The sequence below is a fragment of the Staurois parvus genome, unplaced genomic scaffold (genome assembly GCF_062004578.1).
Source record: "Staurois parvus isolate SC_StPar_1 unplaced genomic scaffold, SC_StPar_1.0 ptg000500l, whole genome shotgun sequence".
Taxonomy (NCBI): Eukaryota; Metazoa; Chordata; class Amphibia; order Anura; family Ranidae; genus Staurois; species Staurois parvus.
In genome coordinates this window covers 40,552-65,043 of record NW_028318296.1, presented here as the reverse complement: position 1 = coordinate 65,043, position 24,492 = coordinate 40,552, and the positions used below count along the sequence as shown (strand labels likewise).

At 43.9% G+C, this 24,492-nt stretch overlaps 1 protein-coding gene across 1 annotated transcript in view; it reads right to left on the bottom strand.

The window, feature by feature from the left end:
* Nucleotides 1-24,492, bottom strand: part of LOC149452040 (uncharacterized) — a 77,680-nt gene that overhangs the window by 28,341 nt on the left and 24,847 nt on the right. Inside the window, exons 3-4 of the mRNA XM_089689850.1 lie at nt 12,948-13,100; nt 4,584-4,697 (exon numbers count right to left, since the gene is read on the bottom strand). Coding sequence (XP_089545976.1) covers nt 4,584-4,697; nt 12,948-13,100 — 267 coding nt within the window. The remainder of the gene's footprint in view (nt 1-4,583; nt 4,698-12,947; nt 13,101-24,492) is intronic.

Below are 24,492 nucleotides of genomic sequence, written 5' to 3'. Positions count from 1 at the left end.
AGGAATTTAAAAAGGCATGGTGAGTATTTTGCAGATCTCATTTTTTCTCACAAGGTTTTGAAATATAAAAAGAAGAAAAGAAAAAATGTTTGTTTTTTTTCTTTATTTTCCAAAAACTTGTGGCAACAGCAGAAATCTGTAAAATACTCACCATGCTTCTTATCAAATTCCTTGGGGTGTCTGCTTTCCAAAAAGGGGTCATTTGGGGGGGTTGGTGCTATCCTGGCATTTCAGAGCCTCCAAAACTGTGATAGGTAGTCAGGAAGTGTAATGAGGAAATAAAGCCCTTTAAAAGCCTGAAGGTGCTTATTGGATTTAGAGGTGCTGTTCTTGGCTAGACTGCCAAAACATCTCTCACATGTGGTACCCCCATACTCTGGAGAAGTAGCAGAATGTATTTTGGGGAGTAATTCCACATACACCCATGGCATGTGTGAGCAATAAATCATTTAGGTGACAATTTTGTGTAAAAAAAAAAAAAAAATATGGTGGGTGCTACAATTGTTTATGTCACATAATACTCGCAGCAATTTTTCAAACGCCAATTTAAAAAAAAGTAAAAAAAAATGTTTACTTTTAATGCACAAAAACACAATATATTGGCCAATTATTTGGTTAAGATATAAAAGATGGTATGCCGAGTAAATAGATACCAAACATGACATGATGCAAAACTGAGCATGCCCCGTGCAATGGCGACAAACTGCATGTTTTTAATATCCATAGGCAACGTTTTAAAAGCCTTTACAAGCTACCATTTTAGAATTACAGAGGAGGTCTAGTGTTAGAATTACTGCTCTTGATCTGATGTAAAAGGCGATACCTCACATGCATGGTGCAACCGCTGTTTACATACTGGCACAGGGTCAACGCTCGTGGTCTATCAGACTCTAGATCTCTCCTCTGCCCTTACATTATTATCTAATCAAACCAAGATCGGTGTGTTCAGATGCTTTTCCGATTTACAAATGGCGCTGTTTTTATTAGCGAAACTGAAGTGATGAAATGCTCATAGCTTATGATTTCTTAGACTATAGAGATGATTGTCACCATTCTGGTCTCCAATCAGCTCTATGGTCAGCTGGCAGAAACACTGGCTGCATTCTCGGGTTTCCCTGATGGCATGGGACTGCCCGAGAAGGAGATGGAAGGCAGCAGGGGAGGGAGGGGGGCATATACTCTCCCACTGCTTGTAAAAGCAACCCTGCAGCTAATTAGCCATTAGGATTGCTATTACATGAAAGCCGATCGCCGGCTGAAAAAAAGCGATACCAGGATGATGCCTGCAACTGTAGGCATCATCCTGGTATAACCATTCAAAGTCCAGGGATGTACCAGTACATTGCTGATCCTTGCTGGGTATATACAGTATGCTATGTTTTTTTTTTTTTTTTTTGTATGCAGCCTGTGGACTGAATGAAAAAACAGAAGAAATCTCTGCCAGAAAAAGTATGTGGTATGCCCACCATTAGAATATACCACCCTGCATGCACCCACTTTTAATGGTGGGCACACATTAGGTCACACGGTGCCACCTGCACCAGTTCCAAGATTGTACAAATGTCTAAATAGTGGCACGCTTGAATAAAAATTGTCCACGTATAAGTGGTACCCCATATGGAAAAAGGATGACACAAAGTCCCAAACTATCTTGTCACTGCTCCCCATGTAGTCTGGGCATCCAGGGGGCTCCACGTGACTATCTTTTCCCTCATAAATCCAAAATGTATATGTATAGCCTGTTGCTCTCTCACAGGTCTTATACATCTTGACCCCATATCTGGCATGTTGCTGGGGAGAAATTGTTTGAATGCAAGGCGGCCAGAAAAATTAATGAGGGACTCATCAATGCAGATGTTTTGCTGGGAAGTATAGACATCTGCAAATTTTTGGTTAAGGTGATTTGCGAGGGGCTGAATTTTGTGTAGCCGGTCAAATTCAGGGTCACCCTGAGGATGACTGAGTGTATTGCCATTGAAATGCATAAAACACATTATACTCATTTCTATGCCTGGCCATGGCAGCAGAGAACACGGGCATATGATGAATCGGGCGCTGTACAATACAACCACAATTCATTTTTTTAGTCATGCCCACGTTGAGGGTTAGGCCCCAAAAAAAAAAAAAAAATGTAAATTTGGAAACCGTAATGGGTTTCCATGCGAATGATCTGGCAAGGTTTGAATTTGGGTTGGCGGCAATACATTTTTGTGCATATAAATTGCTTTGATCCACAATCAATGCATACAGATCTCCCATGAAAAAACGCTCCAAAAATCAAGGGGAGTAGTTAAATTTGCTGTTTGCACCTGAATTCCAAAATGGGGGGGGGGGGGAAGTACGGATGCTGCAGAATTTGTGGGCTGCCAATTGGGATTTGCAAGCACATCCGGAAGGATACTAGGTGCTCTACGGGCCTGTGTGCGAATTCTTGGTGGTCGCAGGACAATACTTGTGCTCGCCACCGCACCAGCTTGTACTGCACTTATGGGACTCGCCACGTCACCAAGTCATACTGCAGTGCTGGTATTATTATTATTATACAGGATTTATATAATGCCAACAGTTTGCTCAGCACTTTACAATATAATGGGAGACATTACAGCAACAATACAGTTCAATACAAGAGAGTTAGGAGGGCCTGATCCTGGGAGCTTACACTCTTAAGAGGTATGTGAAAGACCAGGATGTACTAGGCCACTAGTGCTCGCCAGTTCACCAAAAGGTAGCGTGGCACTAGTATTGGCACTCTGCTGCATATGAGAGTCATAAAAATTTACCAGCAAGTGCTAACAGAGATCAGGCCTGATTCTGCCAACACTGCGGTTTTGTGTGCAATGTATCAAGTGACAGAGACCTACTGACACTGCACTTGTTGGGGGAGAAAACCAGGTGCTGGCAGGTGCTGGGGCTGATCCTGCTAACGCTGTATTTTTGGGGACACTATACTAATGTGAATGCTGGTATAGTGCTGATCTGATCAAAGATATTGATCCGTTCAGACACTATACTAGCAATGGAGGTTTATTGTGTATGAGCATCTTCCTGGCAATCAAGGGGTTAAATGTGATGACTGGTATACTGACGGCAATCTGACACCATCTGGGAGGGGCATGAAAACCACGGGAGCGCGAATCACGTATATATTATATATATATATATATGTGATTTTGCACACCCGTGCCACCCTGTAGTAGTATTTCTGCTATAGGGCGGTCAGGAAGTGCTTACAGAAGCAGTTTGTGTTACAGTGCTGTGTTACTTTAACTGACAATTACGTAGTCATGCAACACTGCACCAGAATGAAATTTACGTTCTTTTTTCCCCACGAATTGGGCTTTCGGTGGTATTTGATCACCTGTGCGTTTTTTATTTTTTGCCCTATAAAAAAAAAACAAAACAACAATTTTGAAAAAAAAAGATATTTTGGACTTTTTGCTATAAAGCAGGTCCAGCAAAAAAAATTTAAAAATCAAATTTCGTCATAAATTTAGTCCAAATTGTATTCTGCAACATGTCTTTGCTAAAAAAAATCCCAACACGTGTAAAATAATTGGTTTACGTGAACGTTATAGCGTGCACAAATGGCGGTATAGATAATGGATTTTAAAAATATTTTTATACTAATAGCGGTGATCAGTAACTTATGGCGGTCATCAGCGACTTATGGCAGGACTGTGGTGGACAGACATTCTGACATTGGGGGGTACTGACTTGGAGTCACCTGGGGTCCCCAGTGACACCAATACAGTGATCAGTGCAAAAAAAAAAAAAAACCCATTGACACTGTGCTAATGGCACTGGGGAGGAAAGGGTTAACATTTGGAGGCAATCAAAGAGTTAACTGTGTGAAGGGAGTGTTTTACTAGGGGGCGGGGGGGTGTGTACTTCACTGTTACACACTGATCTAGAAGGCTGTGCATAGCAATCCGAAACAGAGTGTTGAAAACTGACAGGGAGGAGAACTCCATTAGAAACAATGCAGCCTTCCTCCCCGTCAGTGTTTACCGGCAATTGTTGGGCTCTGGCGGCTAATCACTGACCAGGACCCGGTGATTGACACCCATGGCCGCGATCGGTGAGTGAGTAGGGTGGTCGCATGCAACCCCTACCCCAAAATGTAAGATCACGTTTATATACATGGTCCTGCACACAGGGGCCGCCTTGTAGCAGTATATGTACTGCGGGCGCCCCTTAGTGGTTAAAAATGCACTTACATTAACAAAGGAAACTGCAATTTCTATTAACAGCAGGGCCACGGCTCCCACTTCACTTCCAATTACAGCTGTCAATCAAGTTACCCAGCAGAACGATGCCTGGATGTGCTGCCTGCTCGCAGTATATATGGTGGTAGTTGGAGCTGGGAGAATTTGGAGCACGTGTGGATAATGTTACAATCACTGGTGCAAATGCTTGTCTGAGCTAGGCGCAGGTAGTTCTTAAGGAAACTACTACCAGAACGGTGTCATTACCAGTATTTTGAATTCATGTGAATGTCCCCCACAAACTTATATGTCCTAACAGATGTATCATTTGTGCAGATTGTGCAGCTGTAAACATATATATTAAAAGAAAACACTTACACGGCTCATATATCATGATATCCTCTTCCATCCCATCTATTTCAGAGAGGAGCTCTTTTCTCTTGTCTTTATTGACGGTGTCAGGTAGTTTTTCCAGAGAGTTGGTATGGAAAGCTGGGAATTACAGAAGGTTTCAAGAAAATTCACACTTTTGCCAGAACCTTTGCACATCTATGTACACATCACATCTACAGTCTATAGTTCAAAATCTTTATAACTAAAGCCTAACTCCAAGAAAAATGACATTTAAATAGTATGTAGCACCCTCCTAGATAGGTGCTAGGATAAGAAGAGTACAGTTGGTTCCCCTGCTTGATAGGAGAACTGTTAGGAGAATTTACTTAGGCTTTCTGCTTAAGAGAGAGCTGCAATTGTTTAGTAATGCCTGCTCAGCGTGTTCAAGTGCTGCTAGTTCTGCCTCTGGCTTCCTCTGTATCCAAGCAATCTAGCAAAGTTCAGGATGTATAGGTAGAACTCATGCAGAACACAGCACGGACATTCTGACACTGGGGGGGAACTGACTTGGGGTCACTGACATCCCCAGTGACACCAATACAGTGATCAGTGCAAAAAAAAAGCAGTGACACTGTACTAATGGCACTGGGAAGGAAGGGGTTAACATAAAAAGGCAATCAAAGGGTTAACTGTGTGAGGGGAGTGTTTTACTAGGGAGTGGGAGGGTGTACTTCACTGTCACACACTGTTCCGGAAAGCTGAACTCTGCAATCCAGAACAGTGTGCTGAAAACTGACAGGGAGGAGAGCTCCACTGATAATAATGCAGCTGTGCTTCCTGTCAGTGTTTGCCAGCAATCGCCGGGCACCGGCGGGTAATCACGGCACGGGACCATGATCGTGCCGTGGGTAGGACGGTCACGCGCCCCCTACCAAGTAAACAGGATGACATTTATAAACATGATCCTGCGCACATGGGCCACGTTGCTGCAGTATATGTACTGTGGGTGGTCCCCTAGAGGGTAAATACTGTTATTTATTGTGTATGTTGATATACATTGGGTCATAGTTGCTGACCTTCACCAGAGTTATTATCAAGTCAAATGCTATTCTGTTATTCTTGACTCAGTTACCCTGCAATTCAATATAAACGTCACATTGGTTTATACTACTCTGTGTGTGAGTCCATTTTGCAGGTGCAAATTATCTGGGTTAGCGGAGTACATTGGTGTCAGCAGAGGGTGGACTCCAACAGGGGGTTCAGATTGCCAGGGATCCCAAACCTATTACTCAATGCTCATGGGGGTAGTGCTACATTCGAAATCAGGGACAGTTGGGAGCTATGCCTGAGGTTGTGTCCGTACCCATAGCATAACATAGGCTGCCTGCACACAGCTCTAGCCACACAAACAATTGATTCACACTGGACAGGCTACAGCGCACATGTGAATGAACCCCAAGATCTCAATTACACACAGAGCTTTTGTTTTTACTTCAATACAGTTTTATCTTTTATATTTAGCAGGAATTTCATAAGTAATGTTGTGTTTGTGTCCACTAATAATGATTTTATTATATTTTTGAGGAGATGTCCTGTGAGTTCTAACAGCAGCCCTGTGACCCTGGGAGGTGAAAAAGTATTTTAATTAGAATTTTATAAATATATAGTGGAGTTGATAGAAGTCATCACACATACTGTGGTACGCTTCATGTTGTGCACTTGTAGCCCACAGGACTTCATTCACCATGAAAAGGCCAATTGTGTTTGTATCCCAGACAAAATCACTTATGAGACAGAAACCATTTAGCTCAGACAAGAATTTTTCAAAACTGAATTTTGTCAAACTCTTATTCACGGTTGGGACTGGATTCCCTTCTTCCAGGATGATAACGTATCCACCGGGAAAGGAACACAATAACATACAACACTAAGTAATGTTTAAAACAATATACACTGCTCAAAAAATTAAAGGAACACTTTTTAATCAGAGTATAGCATCAAGTCAGTGATACTCCTGGGATATTGATCTGGTCAGTTAAGTAGCAGAGGGGGTTGTAAGTCAGTTTCAGCTGCTTTGGTGTTAATGAAATTAACAAGAGGTGCACTAGATGAGCAACAATGAGACAACCCCCAAAACAGAAATGGTTTTACAGGTGAAGGCCACTGCATGAGGTGATACCTGGACCCTACAGAGGTTGCACAGGCAGTCCTTCTCCAGGATGGCACATCAATACATGCCATTGCCAGAAGGTTTGCTGTGTCTCCCAGCACAGTCTCAAGAGCTTGGAGGAGATTCCAGGAGTCAGGCACTCTAGGAGAGCTGGACAGGGTTGTAGAAGGTCCTTAACCAATCAGTAGTACCGGTATCTGCTTCTTTGTGCAAGGAGGAACAGGATGAGCACTGCCAGAACCCTACAAAATTATCTCCAGCAGGTCACTGGTGTGAATGTCTCCTGCATGTACAATATTGTGCTTAATCTGGCCATATATTATACAATTTTCTTGTTCAATTTCCTTTAGATTTGTCTTCAGCTATGTAGTGCAAGGGCCTGTCTAATTGCATACAAACTGAAAGTGTTTAGGTTTGACCTCATATTATATGGTTTTGGAAAATTGTACAAATAAATTGAATAATGTATGGCCAGCCTTAGGCATCCATGGGCTGTCAATTGATGTCAGTACCTCTATTGTCTAGAAGAGGTTGCCAACATTAGGAAAGGTGGAAGAGTTACATATAAACTGCATGTCCATTACATGGGCAGATTATTGGTTGCTTTCTCCATGTACAACTGGTTTTTGGGGGTCCTGTGAATCCCTAATTGTAGGATATTGTAAATATATATATGTGTATGTGTGTATTCTCACGTTATTGACCAGGCCAGAATATGACTGGGCTAGATGTATTTTACACAACAAAAGGATAGCCAAGGACTGTTTGCTATGTTAAGTTTATGCAACATCACCTTGGCACTTGGGGGCCAACATGTTACATTTCAAAGGAGGTAATTTGCAAACTTGCAAGGGTGATAAAATGCAGATTTCTCAGTCAGACCTGAGAGGACTTGGCCAGCATCTACTATCTAATAACATGAAAAGGGGTATTAAGTATGGTAAACAGCATTCTTCAAAGGGTAACTTGTTTATCTAATTAATAGTAATAGAATGTAGTTTAGGAAATATCTGGACAACTTTGATTAGACTGCAGCTGTCCAAGCCCAAAAGGCATGCTGAACAGTGTAGTATCTCCAGGTTTGATATGAAGTATCTTAAATGGGACTCTGAGGGCTGTTGTTTGTTCGTTGTACAAGTATTCATTTGGATTGCTGTCACCTGTTGCAAATATTTTTGTCCGAATAAATGCATCTCTCTGGAAAAGAACTGTTGGACTAGTTGCTGAGGGAAAATACATTTATAAATAAATCCTCCACATAATATAAGACAACACTAACCATTTCACTGTGCATGCAGGTGTGAGCAGTAAGAAAGTAACAAACAAAACTGAAGAACATGAACAAATTAGGACTCTAATTTCTTAATTTTTAAAAAATTTGTAGTCTATCATTTTTGAAGGATAAAAATCCTAGATTGTGTGGCCATACTCACCTTCACCCTCCTCCTTCTCATAACCGAATGGGCTCACAGGAAGTGCACTGAACGATGTGGAAGACTGGTGGCATGGAGTGGGCAAAGGAAAAGTAGTGCTGGAGACAGCTCCTGATTGAAGGTGAGTATGGCCACACAATCTAGGATTTTTATCCTTCAAAAATGATACTGCCAGGTACTCAGATCACAGGAAAAACACAGGGAACAGATAGTTTTATTACGTCCCTTATTCAGACCTCAATCAGAGCTGGACCCAGAGATCCTGACAGCTTCTGGACGTAATAAAACTATCTGTTCCCTGTGTTTTTCCTGTGATCTGAGTACCTGGCAGATGCATTAATGGCCCTTTCACTCTGATCAGTTTTTGAAGCACTTTTGGGGTTTAAAAAGAGAAAGAAAAATGTATCCCTTTAAATCCTATAGATCTTTTAAAACAAGAGGCGCACTGCCCTTTGAATAGGCCTGCATGCTGCATCTTTGGTGCGGTATTTCAAAAGCACTTTGCATTATAAGTCAATGTGAAGGCATCAAAAGTGATTCAAAAACTGATTATTGTGAAAGGGTTCTAACTTCCTTTTCTGATTCAGATATTTTGGAGAGAGATGCAAAGTAAGCAGTGGTGTTATATATCATTTGTTACAATAAAAGGAAAGCTGCATGATAATGACTAATTGTGGTAATGGCAGGGTTGGTAATAAGGGGTACAGCTGGCCCAGCTGTATTGGGTCCAGGACCATCAGTTCAACAGGGTGGTCCGGGCACTTGATGAGCAGGAGGGCTGGCTGTACTGCCTTACTGCTAAAACCAATCCCACTGTGGCTCCCCCTGCAGCACAATCAGCTTCTCCTCTTCTCCCCCCCATCAGCTTTCAGATGGTCCAGGGAGCCACAGGGGATCAGTTCTTGGAGCCAGAGGGGCAGCTACATACCCTAAGCAACCGTCCTTCGTATCCTACCTGATTTCAGAGGTGAGTGAACTGGGGCAGGGATGGCTGAGACAGATTTTACCTAGTGCCACCATCCCTCCCCCTCCTGAATCATTGAGCCTTGTGAGCCTGTACACCTTGCATGCCAGTTCACTGCCCTCTGCCCGGACCTGTTATTCTACCAGCTACCCCCTTCCTGTACTCTGCCACTGTGTGCCTGCTACCCTACCAACTACCCTTTCCTTTACCACAGCATTGTGTGCCTGCTACCCTACCAACTACCTTTCCCTGTAACCTGCCACTGTGGGCCTGCTACCCTACCAACTACCCTTTCCTTTACCACAGCATTGCGTGCCTGCTACCCTACCAACTACCCTTCCTTGTAACCTGCCACTGTGTGCCTGCTATCCAACCAACTACCCTTCCCTGTAACCTGCCACTGTGTGCCTGCTATCCAACCAACTACCCTTCCCTGTAACCTGCCACTGTGTACCTGCTGTCCTGCCAACAACCCCCTCTTTGTACCCTGCAACTGTGTGCCTGTTATGCTACCACCTACCCCTTGCATAAAAGTGGCCACCCGCCCAAGTCTATAACTGGCTTATGAAGCAAGGACACATAAACAGGCATCACATAGTGAATAAGGGGGAGAGAACAATGTTCTTGGACAACTTGCCAGCCAGCTTGCTAACAACGGAATTAACCTGTCTAACAGTATGCGTTTATAACAGGGGGTTTAGTTAGCACACATTTGCAAATACATACGTAAGCCACGACACGGCACCCTGATAATCTGTGGTCCTAACTCTACAATTTGTGAGTCCCCATAGTAGAGGCACATGCATTTAATGGATAGATCAAGGGCAGGTGGACCTGAGGGAGCCACCCCTCTTAAAGGCAAAGGAGTGCACTGGACTCCAGCATGTAGCACAATGGCAACCAGGGTCCATTAAATGCATGTGCCTCTACTATGGGGACTCACAAATTGTAGAGTTAGGACCACAGATTATCAGGGTGCCGTGTCGTGGCTCTGTGGCTTACGTATGTATTTGCAAATATGTGCTAACTAAACCCCTGTTATAAACGCATACTGTTAGACAGGTTAATTCGGTTGTTAGCAAGCTGGATGGAAAGTTGTCCAAGAACATTGTTCTCTCCCCCTTTTTTCCACCTACCCCTTACCTGTAGTCTTTGCTCTTCAGTAAGCATTTGAACTTTAACCCCTTCATGTCACACTAGTTCCCCTTAAAACTGAACAAGTCGTTGTGAGATGCTTGCAAAGCACCACCAATCACTTGAATGGGTCGTGTTTGACCGGGGGTGTAATGTACATGTAAGATTTATTGTAACGGACATGTAAGATTTGAGTGGAAATATGTAATCATAGCCATGACAGGTTGAGTAGATTAGATTATGTCAGGCCCTTTCATTACAAAGGTGTGTGCAGGAACAGTCTGGTCATTAAGGATGTACATTGAGCCCCTGGGCAGTAGGGAAATGAATAGAAGGTACAAATGATCTGGGATACAGATGTGTATGTATACACAATTACTCCATAGGCCTTACAGACCCAATCATCATTTAGCATTAATTAGTCTAAAGCCAGGTTCCTGGATGTGACACCTTTTGTGTGTCAATCAGGTTATCACCTTCTGAGGAAAACCAGTGACAGCAGACAGACGGTCTGCCTTTTGTGGAAAGCTCTATAAGTAATATTCACATCAAAGAAGTATGTTTAATCTCTTATAAAAGCCAAAATATTAGTTGGAGAGATATGAACAAGCTTCCTTTGTGCAGACCATTCTGTACACTACATTTACATACAAGAATCATATTTGTGGCTTGGGGAGGAAGCCAGGAAAATGCATGGACTGATTAGATGACGCGGGGGTGCGACAGTCGGATGGTGTTTGGTACTGTTGCGATCGGGCTGATGCGCTGGTGTCAGAAATCCAATCCCCGACTTGGTGTTCAGGCCAGTCTCGGCCCAATTGAACTTGGGCAGGTCCATACACAGTACCTCTTGTGGGCAGGTCAGGACCACCTTCCCCAGAGTCAATTGGCCGAAGACTAATGTCCCGCCCATGTCCAAATCGCAATAAATTGAACGCACGGACATTTGGACAGGGTGATCCGTACGGAGCTGGTTCGATTGACCAATGGATTGCTAAGTTTCTGGCTTGCTCCAGCCGCAGGGTAAAGTGTTATTCTGTCTTTTTATTCCCTTTTATTTTATAGTAATTAGTCATTTGTGTGTCTTCTTATATCTTTTGTATTTTCTGTAACTTGTTATATTTTGTACATATTTTATGCACTGCCCACTTTGGGAAAATAAATCTTAAAATTAATTAGTGAACTTCTGTGTATTTAAGCACGTGCTCATATCTTCGGAGAGACTAGATCAGAGAGATTAGATTGTATTGTATTTTAGTGCTTTTAAAACGCTCGGTTAAGCTCATTGCCAATCTGTATGCAACTGCACTGTGAGTGGGCAGATTGCACGCAGATTGCAAAGGTAACAGATCTGCCAGACGGAGATCTGTGTGTGTGTGGTGTCTCAACAGACCATTCTGCGGATAAACTGTTGGGTGGTGGCAGGCTACCTTTTGTGGTGCGTCTGGTGTGGGGGTGTGTGGACAGTGGAAGGGTTATCAGCACCGGGGTTCAAGCTAGGATAGCTGAAGGGACCTTTAGAAGGGTGTGTGATTACTAAGCTGGTCCTCAACTCTAATCAGGGCACCAGGTTGTATGTAAGATCGTATCTGCCAGTGTGTGGTTGACCAGCTGGATTGGAGTGGAGTCTCCATCTGGTGGTGGCCAGAGGTAGTGCGGGCTGTGAAAAGGTATCACAGCTGATCTTATATACGGTTTGAGATATTTAAGTGTAAATCCCTTTATTATCCCCTCTTTACCACCCTGTCGCGGCTGCACGCGTGCGTCACGGTTAGCTAGTCGCTGTGGGCGTGGCGTGTGGTGGACACGTGACAGGGTGATCGTTTAATGAATCCTTGACAGGGGGTATAATACTTGCCACAGCCATGAAGCAAAGCAGTCATGGCATGTGTACATCCCCAGTGAATGCCTCTACAGCTAAAGGTGTAGTGGTTGGGGAGCAGTAAAAGTGCAGCTCAATTGTGAGGTTTTTCCATCCCACAACCTCACTCGTGAACAAGCCCTAAGTGCTCATTCACACAGGTACTCTGGCTGTGTGAATGAGTGGTTTGTCTATGCAGCTGAAGATGCCTGTTACTCTATGGGCATGCACACAGCCACAGGTCCTACGTTTAATAGGTATACAGGGGTGGGTGAGCGTCACCAAATGCACACTGTTCAAGGCTGTATACCTGCACCCACACGCCTGTCACATTAGGAGCTGTGGCTGTGTTCATACATGTGCTGCGTCCCCATTGTGTAACATAGGCTGCCTGCACACAGCCCCTGCCCCATAAACTACTGACCCATACTGTACAGGCCACAGCACCTATGTGAATTATCCCCAAGACCTCATTTACACTGAGCTTTATTTATTACCTCAATACAATGTTATCCTTTAGATTCAGCAGGATTTTTGTATTAGTTATATTGTATTTGTGTCCGCTAATAATGATTTTAGTGTATTTTTAGTGAAAATATTTGTGTTGATATTTTTGGGGGGATCCAGTCAGACAGGCTGTACAAGGTCCAGCTGCAGCCCTGGGGGATGAGATTGTATTTTATTTTGCATTTTATAAACAAATAGGCGAGTCAATAGAAGTAATCTTGTTTAACACACACTTCATGTAGTGAACTTTTAGCCCACAAGAATCTGTGTCTACCATGAAAGGGCCATGAAAGGGCCAATTGGTTTTGTTTTTTTTCGCCTCCCAGAGAAAATCACTTACAAAACATCACATCCTTGAGACAGATAAAGCTGTGGGAATCCACCCATATGGTGATTCTGTGCCGATACGGCAGTTCTTCAAAGTTGAACATTCGTAACCTTTCCTTCCCGGTTGGGTCTGGATCCTCTTCTTTCAGGTGGGGAATTTCATTGCCTGGAAAGGAACACAATACCACAGCAGAAAGTGATGTTTAAAAACAATATTTAGTCACAAAGATGAACATATTATCATCCTAATATTGTTCTAATACTGAAGGCGGCCAATAAAATCTGCTCTGACTCAGCTTCCAATGTATGCTCACAGGGAGGAGATCACTGGTCAATGGCAGCTATTTACTTACAGGAGCATTCACACTTGCAAATGACCCCTGTCTGCAATCAGCTGCAAGAACCCCAGTGGGGAATAGCAGGGATGTGCAATTCCTATCGCCTGACCCCCGGGACATGTAGTTCTGGGCGCCGGGCAGGTAGGGTGTTTTTGCCTTCAGCCGTGCTGCGGGCAAGTAGCAGGGCTCACCTGTCAGGTGGAAGCGCTGCCACCCGATTGCTTCCACACAGCCCACAGTGTCACCCCCCCCCCCTCCCGCCAGCTATATGTCCCAGGCTTCGCTTGCCCATCTGCGGGCCCAGGACTGGCTCAAAGTGTGCCGGCAGGATGTGGTATAGGGGAGGAAGGAGAGCAGACATATCTGCTCCCCTCCCCTTCCTCTGACCTGGAAGTGATGTGATATCCCTTCTAGGTCCCTGCTTGACAAATTCCTGGTCATTGACGCACGGAAAGAATGTAATGTGCAATCCCTTACACTCAGTGGAATACAGGGGAGACATTTCAAAAAAGAGAACATGTCACCAAAAAATCATCATATAGGGAGCTTTTTTTAAAAAAAGTTAAGTAAAAAAATTGTTGCCATTTCACGAGTGCACGCAGATTTAAGGTTTGACATAGACAGGCTCCAGTGATGGCTACGAGGATATAGGAGGATTTAGAGCACAGCGGCATACCTACTACAGATATGAACTGAGTCACACTGTCTTGGAGGATTTTGAAAGGGGTGGAGGGTTAGCCCATGTTGACCTGGCTTTGGGGAGGAGGGACCTGTAGGGTTGCCCTGGGAGGGGGAGGGGAGCGCGGGACATTGTTGGGGGGGGGGGGGGTTGGTTGATGGTAGGGGGCTGGGATGGATGGGGTATGTGCATTGTTTTGCATATATGATCTGTTTTATTGTTACGTCCATAATACATTTATGCTGCTTATTAGCCTTTGAGGTGCTATATCCTTTTGTGGGGTTTTTTGTTTAGAGTCTGAGGTGGCTAACCAGGAAAGGCTGGATAGCTCTCCAAGAAGAAACAAACCCTCCTGAGCACTTGTACATAGTTCTAGGAAGTTACCCTCAGCTCAACAGTTTCTTGGGCATCCCACGTATCCCTCATCCCCATCCAAGTTTAAATCCCATATTAAAATGCAAAAAAAAAACCCAAGTTCAAGGTCTGTTTACTGTCTCTGGAGTGCAAGGCTAGAAGGAAATGCGTGTTGCCTGGCTGTGCAGGACTATAGGGGGACCCAAATCTTCAGCAACTCCTAAGGGGGTAGTGCTACACTACCAACTACCACCTCCTTGTAACCCTCTACTGTGTGCCTGCTATCCTGCCAACTACACCCCTCTGTACCCTGCCATTGTGTGCCTGTTATCTTACCAACTACTGTTCCCTAAACCTGCCACTTTGTGCCTGCTATCCTCCCAATTACCCATTCCCTTTATCCTTCCACTGTGTGCCTGATATCCTTCCAACTACCCTTTCCTGTAGCCTTCCATTGTGTGCCTGGTGTTCTCCCAACTACCCCTTACCATCCCCCTTTGCTCCTCAGAGAGTATTTGACAGGCAGAGAGGAGGCATTGTATTGCACTAGCGCGCTGCAACCATATGCAATGCATGCAGTTGTGGGGCACTTGCAAAGCAGCGCTATTCACTTGAATGGGTCACCTGCTATTCACCAACAGCCACAGGTATTAGTTAGAAAGGTGTGCAGGTGTGGGTGAGGGGCCCCGAATGTACACTATCTGTGTTTAGGACCACACACCGGTCAGATTAGGACCTGAGGCATACCTTTCAACCTTTTGAGATGGGAAGGAGGAACACCTATTAGCTAAAGTATGTAGGTATAGGATGCCCCCCCCCCCCACACCACCAAAGAACAACCAAAATAAATTCCCCAGCTCTTGACAATCGCAGCGATACCATATAAGTGTATGTTATTTGTAGTTTGTACCTGTAGTATAGCCCAGAAACAAAAGTGCCCATTTGTCGTTTTTTTTTACCTAAAACACACTGACACCTACGTATTTATCTTTTTTTTTTTGTTACAAACATTTTTTTTGCCCTCTATGCCAGGAGTTAGAGAGATACAATGTATCTCTCTCCTCCATTCATAGAAAGAAAAAAAAAAAAACAAGGGGGCCGGGCTGTACAGTGACTGATCACTGTGATAGCCAATCGGAGGCTATCACAGCGATCATGTGACCCAGAATTGGGAGTCCTGGGTCCCGATCAATAGGAGACAAATTAGGCCGTGGAGCCAGTAGAGAGAGAAAGGGTGGAGAAGGTTGCTGATGGTCTGGCCTACTGCGCTGCAAGCTGAACACCCTGACAGCAGGAAAGAGAGAAAGCACAGCTTCAGGCCTGAACCGGAGGGGCCGAGGACTGTTCCTGTTCTGCGGGTGAGATGGACCGCCGCACCCTGCTAATCCAAAGTAAATCGGGTGAGAGAAACCCAATGTACCTCACTGCCATAGTGAACATTGCTTGGCTGCCACTACAGCTACACCCTCATCCATAATAGTGAACACTGTCCACAAGTGCCAGCGGTGTTGCTGGAGAACATTTACACCACAGATACCATCCATCCCAATCTCAGGATACCGCGCTACACAATTAGTGTGACAAGTGCCCATTGACATAACAAGCAAGTGATTGATTTACTCAGCAGGCTACTTGTCATTATCCGCTTGTGCTTTGCCTAAGAAGAAGGGTTCATGTACACTGCAGCTGATAAACTCACGTTCAGGAGCTTTTCTGCGTTTTTTTTTCAGCAGCTCCTGAACCCTCCCTAATGTGTTCCTATGTGTCCATGTACACTATGTCATTTACAGGCAGTTGAGTTTACAGACATTTTTTTGAACGCAGCAAACTTGCATTCAGGAGTAGATTTTATCAACGTTTCAAACGTCAAACGCTTGTAAACGCGGCTAACTGCATTTATAAGCATTTGCGTTTAGAAGCGTTTTTTAACTGTTCCATAACCAAATGCTGTCCAGAGCCTTTTTTCATCATCAGAAATGCATGCAAAGCTTTTTCCATGTTTTCAAATGAGCCCGGTACACCAGCGCAGTCAGTTCCAGGTTTTGCGTGAAGGAAAAAATGGTAGAACGTGCCGCATTATGCTCATGATGGGATCCATAGTGAATACAACCAGAAAAGACAGGTCATCTCAACACATACTGCTCTCTCTGCTTCTGCTCTCTCTGTAGTATGTCCGCAGTCCCTGGTCATCTCCTGTACTATGTCCGCAGTCTCTGGTCATCTTCTGTACAGTGTCCGCAGTCCCTGGTCATCTCCTGTACTATGTCCGCAGTCTCTGGTCATCTCCTGTACTGTGTCCGCAGTCTCTGGTCATCTCCTGTACTACGTCCACAGTCTCTGGTCATCTCCTGTACTACGTCCGCAGTCTCTGGTCATCTCCTGTACTACGTCTGCAGTCTCTGGTCATCTCCTGTACTACGTCCGCAGTCTCTGGTCATCTCCTGTACTATGTGCGCAGTCTCTGGTCATCTCCTGTACGGTGTCTGCAGTCTCTGGTCATCTCCTGTACGGTGTCTGCAGTCTATAGTCATCTCCTGTATTATGTCTGCAGTCCATTGGTTCAGAATATTTTTTTTCTTGTTTTCCTCCTCTAAAATCTGGGTGCGTCTTATGAAGCGAAAAATATGGTATATATTGTACATGACATAGGCCTGACCAAGGTGTTCATTATCTCAACAGTTGCTGGCTTTAATGAAGTTCTTTAAGATAGGCTCAGTGAGACAAAATTATACATTTTTGTGGGCAGAAAAGAAAATGTAAAGGAAGGTTCGGAATGTAGACACCCTAAGCTATCTGCTGAGAGGTATATTGAGTCCATGGAAGATTTATTTTTTTTACACAAGTTTCTGGAAAATGAAAAACATTTTTTTTTCTTTTTTACTCAAAGTTGTCATTTAAATGATTTATTTCTCGCACAAGCCATGGGTATATGTGGAATTACACCCCAATATAAATTCTGCTACTTCTACCGAGTATGGGGATACCACATGTGTGAGACATTTTGGGAGCCTAGCCACATACAGGAGTCTGAAATCCAATGACCACTTTGAAACACGGAAAGTGCGTAACTTCCTCATTTCTCTTTCTCACTACCTATCACAGTTTCGGAGGTCCTGAAATGTCAGGATAGCACCAAACCCCCCCCAAATGGTTTACTTTTGGAAAGTAGACACTCCAAGGAATTTAAAAAGAGGCATGGTGAGTATTTTGCAGATCTCATTTTTTCTCACAAGGTTTTGAAATATAAAAAGAAGAAAAGAAAAAATGTTTGTTTTTTTTCTTTATTTTCCAAAAACTTGTGGCAACAGTAGAAATCTGTAAAATACTCACCATGCTTCTTATCAAATTCCTTGGGGTGTCTGCTTTCCAAAAAGGGGTCATTTGGGGGGGTTGGTGCTATCCTGGCATTTCAGAGCCTCCGAAACTGTGATAGGTAGTCTGGAAGTGTAATGTGGAAATAAAGCCCTTTAAAAGCCTGAAGGTGCTTATTGGATTTAGAGGTGCTGTACTTGGCTAGACTGCCAAAAAGTCTAAAAGTCAAAAAGAAAAGAAAAAATATATTTTTGTTTTTTTTCTTCATTTTCCAAAAACTTGTGGCAACAGACAAGATATGAAAAATAAGCTGATAGGTAGTCAGGAAGTGTTATGAGGAAATTAAGCCCTTTTAAAAGCCTGAAGGTGCTTATTGGATTTTGGGGTCCTGTACTTGGCTAGACTGCCAAAAAGTCTCTCATATGTGGTACCCCCATACTCGGGAGAAGTAGCAGAATGTATTTTGGGGAGTAATTGCACATACACCCATGACATGTGTGAGCAGTAAATCATTTAAGTGACAATTTTGTGTAAAAAAAAATGTTTTTTTTGTAATTTCTCTAAAACTTGTGGTAAAAAAATAATTGATTCAACATGCCTCTCAGCAAATAGTTTGGGGTGTCTACTTTCCAAAAAGGGGTCGCTTTGGGGGGTGGGGGTATTTTATGCACAGCATAAGAAGTTTATGCCACACATCATTCACTCTTCTAACCACCTGAAGATCAAGCCTTTCTGACACTTTTTGGTCACATGAAAAAAATCTGTATTTATTGCTAGGAAATTAATTTAAAACCCCAAACATTATATATTTTTTAAAGCCGACACCCTAGTGAATAAAATGGTGGGTGCTACAATTTTTTATGTCATATAATACTCACACAGTGATTTTTGAAAAGCAAATTAAAAAAAACAAACACGTTTTTTACTTTTAATACACAAAAACACAACATATTGGCCAATTATTTGGTAAGATATAAAAGATGGTATGCCAAGTAAATAGATACCAAACATGACATGATTTAAAGCTGCACATGCCCTGTGCAATGGTGACAAACTGCATACATTTTTAATATCCATAGGCAACGTTTTAAAAGCCTCCACAAGCTACCATTTTAGATTTACAGAGGCGGTCTAGTGTTAGAATTACTGCCCTTGATCTGACATTCACGGCGATACCTCATATGCATGGTGGAACCGATGTTTACATACTGGCACAGGGTTTTTTTAAGTTATTTTGATTTTTTAAATTATTTTTGCACTGTTCCTTTCATTTTTTTTTTTAGCACTTTTAATGCTATCACAGGGAATGCAAATATCCCCTATAACTTCAATGGGCATTGTCATATATTCTTTTTTGAGAAATCTGGGGTCTATCAGACCCTGGATATCTCCTCTGCCCTTACATTATCTAGTCAAACCAAGATCGGTGTGATCAGATGCTTTCCCAATTTACAAATGGTGCTGTTTATATCCTGCGAAACGGAAGTGATGAAATGCTCGAGGCTTCCGATTTCTTATACTGTAGAGATGGTTGGCTCCATTTTGGTTCCCAATCAGCTCTATGATCAGCTGGCAGAAACACTGGCTGCATTCTCAGGTTACCCCGCTGGCACGGGACTGCCCAGGAAAACCGTGGAAGGCAGCGGGGGAGGGGGTCTATCATCTCCCACTGCTTGTAAAAGCAATCCTGCAGCTAATTAGCCACTAGGATTGCTTTTACATGAAAGCCGATCGCTGGCTGAAAAATACGATGCCAGGATGATGCCTGCAGCTGTAGGCATCATCCTGGTATAACCAGGGATGTACCAGTATGTATAACCATTAAAAATCCAGGGATGTACCAGTACATTGCTGATCCTTGTTGGGATGGTATGGTTTTTTTTTTTGGATGCAGCCTGTGGACTGAATGAAAAAATGAAAAGAAATCTCTACTAGTGTGTGGTATGCCCACCATTAGAATATACCGCCCTGCATCCACCCACTTCTAATGGTGGACACACATTCGGTCACAGGGTGCCACCTGCACCAGTTCTAAGATTGTACAAATGTCTAAATAGTGGCACGCTTGAATAAAAACTGTCCACATATAAGTGGTACCCCATAATAAAAAAGGATGACACCAAGTCCCAAACTATCTTGCCACTTCTCCCCATGTAGTCTGGGCATCCAGGGAGATCCACGTGACTATCTTTTCCCTCGTAAATCCAAATCTTATATGTATAGCCTGTTGCCCTCTCACAGGTCTTCTACATCTTGACCCCATATCTGGCACGCTTGCTGGGGAGAAATTGAATGCAAGGCGGCCAGAAAAATTAATGAGGGACTCATCAACGCAGATTTGTTTGCTGGGGAGTATAGACATCTGCAAATTTTTGTTTAAGGTGATTTGCGAGGGGCTGAATTTTGTGGAGCTGGTCAAATTCAGGGTCACCCCGAGGATGACAGAGTGTATTGTCTTTGAAATGCATAAAACACATTATACTCTCATATCTATGTCTGGCCATGGCTGCAGAGAACATGGCATATGATGATTCGGGTCTGTGGACTAATACAACCGCGAGTCATTTTTTTTAGTAATGCCCATGTTGAGGGTTAGACCCCAAAAAAATTTTAATTTTGAAACCGTAATGGGTTTCCATGCGAATGGTCTGGCAAGATTTGAATCTGGGTTGGCGGCGATAAATTGTTGTGCATATAAATTCTTTTGATCCACAATCAATGCATACAGATCTTCTGTGAAAAACAGCTCCAAAAATCAAGGGGAGTAGTTAAATTTGCTGTTTCCACCTGAATTCCAGGTTGGTCAGCGAATGGGGGAAGTACGGGTGCTGCAGAATTTGTGGGCTACCAATTGGGATTTGCAAGCACATCTGGAAGGATACTAGGTGCTCTATGGGCCTGTGTGCGGATTCTTGGTGGTTGCAGGACAATATTTGTGCTCGCCTCCGCACCAGCTTGTACTGCACTTATGGGACTCGCCACGTCACCAAGTCATACTGCAGTGCTGGTATTATTATTATACAGGATGTATATAGCGCCAACAGTTTGCTCAGCGCTTTACAATATAATGGGAGACAATACAGCAACAATACAATTCAATACAAGAGGGTTGGGAGGGCCTGATCCTGGGAGCTTACAATCTAAGAGGTATGTGAAAGACCACGATGTACTAGGCCTCTAGTGCTCGCCAGTTCACCAAAAGGTAGCGTGGCACTAGTACTGGCACTCTGCTGCCTATGAGAGTCATCAAAATTTACCGGAAAGTGCTAACAGAGATCAGGCCTAATTCTGCCAACACTGCGGTTTTGTGTGCAATGTATCAAGTGACAGTGACCTACTGACACTGCACTTGTTGGGGGAGAAAACAGGGTGCTGGCAGGTGCCGGGGCTGATCCCACTAACGCTGTGTTTTTGGGGACACTATACTAATGTGAATGCTGGTATAGTGCTGATCTGATCAAAGATATTGTTCCATTCAGACACTAAACTAGCAATGGAGGTTTATTGTGTATGAGCGTGTTCCTGGCAAACAAGGGGTTAAATATGATTACTGGTGTACTGACGTGCAATCTGACGCCATCTGGGAGGGACATGAAAACCCACGGGTACACGAATCACGTATTTATTATATATATATGATTTTGCACACCCATGCCACCCTGTAGCAGTATTTCTGCTATAGGGTGGTCAGGAAGTTGTTACAGAATCGGTTTGCGTTACAGCACTGTGTTACTTTAACTGACAATTGCGCGATCATGCAATGCTGCAACAAAATTAAATTTACATCCTTTTTTTCACACAAATTGAGCTTTCTTTCAGTGGTATTTGATCCCCTGTGCGGTTTTTATTTTTTGCCCTATAAAAAAAAGACCGACAATTTTTGAGAAAAAAAACAATATTTTGGACTTTTTGCGATAAAACATGTCCAGTAATAAAATCTAAAAATCAAATTTCATCATAAATTTAGTCCAAAATGTATTCTGCGACATGTCTTTGCTAAGAAAAATCCCAACATGTGTAAATTACCGTATTTTCCGGCGTATAAGACGATTGGGCGTATAAGACGACCCCCTACTTTTCCTGTTAAAATGTAGTGTTTGGGCTATACTCGCCGTATAAGACTACCCCTCTTCCAATGCACACCAGTGGGAAGAATCGTGCCCTGTCATTGGTGTCAGTGGGAGGAATAGTGTTCCATCATTGGTATTAGTGGGAGGAATAGTGCCCCATCATTGGTATTAGTGGGAGGAATAGTGCCCCATCATTGGTGTCAGAGCGACGAATCGTGCCCCATCAGTGGTGTCAGTGGGAGGAATAGCACCCCATCATTGGTGTCAGTGGGAGGAATTGTGCCCCATCATTGGTGTCAGTGGGAGGAATCGTGCCCCATCACTGGTATCAGTGGCAGGAATAGTGCCCCATCATTAGTATCAGTGGGGGGAATAGTGCCCCATCATTGGTGTCAGTGGGAGGAATAGTGTCCCAACATTGGTGTCAGTGGGAGGAATAGTGTCCCAACACTGGTGTCAGTGGGAGGAATAGTGTCCCAACATTGGTGGCAGTGGGAGGAATAGTGCCCCAACATTGCGCCTGTGTGCCTTTCCTGAGCTACAGTTCTGGCGGCCAATCACCGGTGAGGAGGCGGAGCCGAGCAACCGCGCGAACATCCAGTGGCTGAACCGAATGAAGGAGCAGCCGCGCTTCCTGGACCGGATCGTCGCGGGACCGGAGCCAGGTAAGAGACAGCAGCCCCTGCCCACCCCTGTACTTAGTGTCCGCGCCGCCCCCCTAAAAAGTGTCAGCATGCCGTATACCGGCGTATAAGACGACCCCCGACTTTTGAGAAGATTTTCAAGGGGTAAAAAGTTGTCTTATACGCCGGAAAATACGGTAATTGATTTACATGAAAGTTATAGCGCGCACAAATGGCAGTATAGATAGTGGATTTTTAATTTTTTTTTAAACATAATAGCGGTGATCAGCGACTTATGGTGGCAATCAGCGACTTATGGCAGGACTGCGGTGGACATTCTGACACTGGGGGGAAACTGACTTGGGGTCACTGACATCCCTAGTGACACCAATACAGTGATCAGTGCAAAAAAAAATCCCACTGACACTGTACTAATGGCACTGGGGAGGAAGGGGTTAACATTTGAAGGAAATCAAAGGGTTAACTGTGTGAGGGGAGTGTTTTACTAGGGGGCGGGGGTGTACTTCACTGTTACACACTGATCTGGAAGGCAGTGCCTAGCAATCCGAAATAGTGTGCTGAAAACTGACAGGGAGGAGAACTCCATTGAAAACAATGCAGCCTTCCTCCCCGTCAGTGTTTGCTGGCAATTGTCGGACTCCGGCAGATAATCACTGACCAGGACCCAGTGATTGACATCCGCGGCCGCGATCGGTGCCATGAGTAGGGTGGTCGCATGCACCCCCTACCCCAAAATGTAGAATCATGTTTATATACGTGATCCTGCGCACAGGGGCCGCCTTGTAGCAGAATATGTCCCCTAGTGGTTAAAAATGCACTTACATTAACAAAGGAAACAATGCAATTTCTATTAACAGCAGGGCCACGGCTCCCGCTTCACTTCCAAGTACAGCTGTCAATCAAGTTACCCAGCAGAACGAGGCCTGGGTGTGCTGCCTGCTCGCAGTATATATGGTGGTAGTTGGAGCTGGGAGAATTTGGAGCACGTGTGGATAATGTTACAATCTCTGGTGCAAATGCTTGTCTGAGCTAGGCGCAGGTAGTTCTTAAGGAAACTACTACCAGAATGGTGTCATTACAAGTATTTTGAATTCATGTGAATGTCCCCCACAAACTTATATGTCCTAACAGATGTATCATTTGTGCAGATTGTGCAGCTGTAAACATATATATTAAAAGAAATCACTTACACATCATGATATCCTCTTCCATTCCATCTATTTCAGAGAAGAGCTCTTTTCTCTTGTCTTTATTGACGGTGTCAGGTAGTTTTTCCAGAGAGTTGATACGGAAATCTGGGAATTACAGAAGGTTTCAAGAAAATTCACACTTTTGCCAGAACCTTTGCACATCTATGTACACATCACATCTACAGTCTATAGTTCAAAATCTTTATAACTAAAGCCTAACTCCAAGAAAAATGACATTTAAATAGTATGTAGCACCCTCCTAGATAGGTGCTAGGATAAGAAGAGTACAGTTGGTTCCCCTGCTTGATAGGAGAACTGTTAGGAGAATTTACTTAGGCTTTCTGCTTAAGAGAGAGCTGCAATTGTTTAGTAATGCCTGCTCAGCGTGTTCAAGTGCTGCAAGTTCTGCCTCTGGCTTCCTCTGTAGCCAAGCAATCTAGGAAGGTTCTGGATGTATAGGTGGAACTCATGCAGAACACAGCACGGACATTCTGACACTGGGGGGAACTGACTTGGGGTCACTGACATCCCCAGTGACACCAATACAGTGATCAGTGCAAAAAAAAAATGGCACTGGGGAGGAAGGGGTTCACATTAAAAGGCAATCAAAGGGTTAACTGTGTGAGGGGAGTGTTTTACTAGGGGGCGGGGGTGTGTGCTTCACTGTTACACACTGTTCCAGATTGCTGAGTTCAGTTTTCCGGAACAGTGTGCTGAAAACTGACAAGGAGGAGAGCTCCATTGAAAACAATGCAGCTGTGCTCCCTGTAAGTGTTTGCCGGCAATTGCCAGGTTCCGGCGGGTAATATTGGCCAGGACCCGGTGATTGACACCCGCGGCCGCGATCAGTGCTGCGGGTAGGACAGCCCCCTACCAAGTAAACAGGATGACGTTTATAAACGTGATCCTGCGCACATGGGCCACTTTGCCGCAGTATATGTACTGTGGGTGGTCCCCTGGAGGGTAAATAC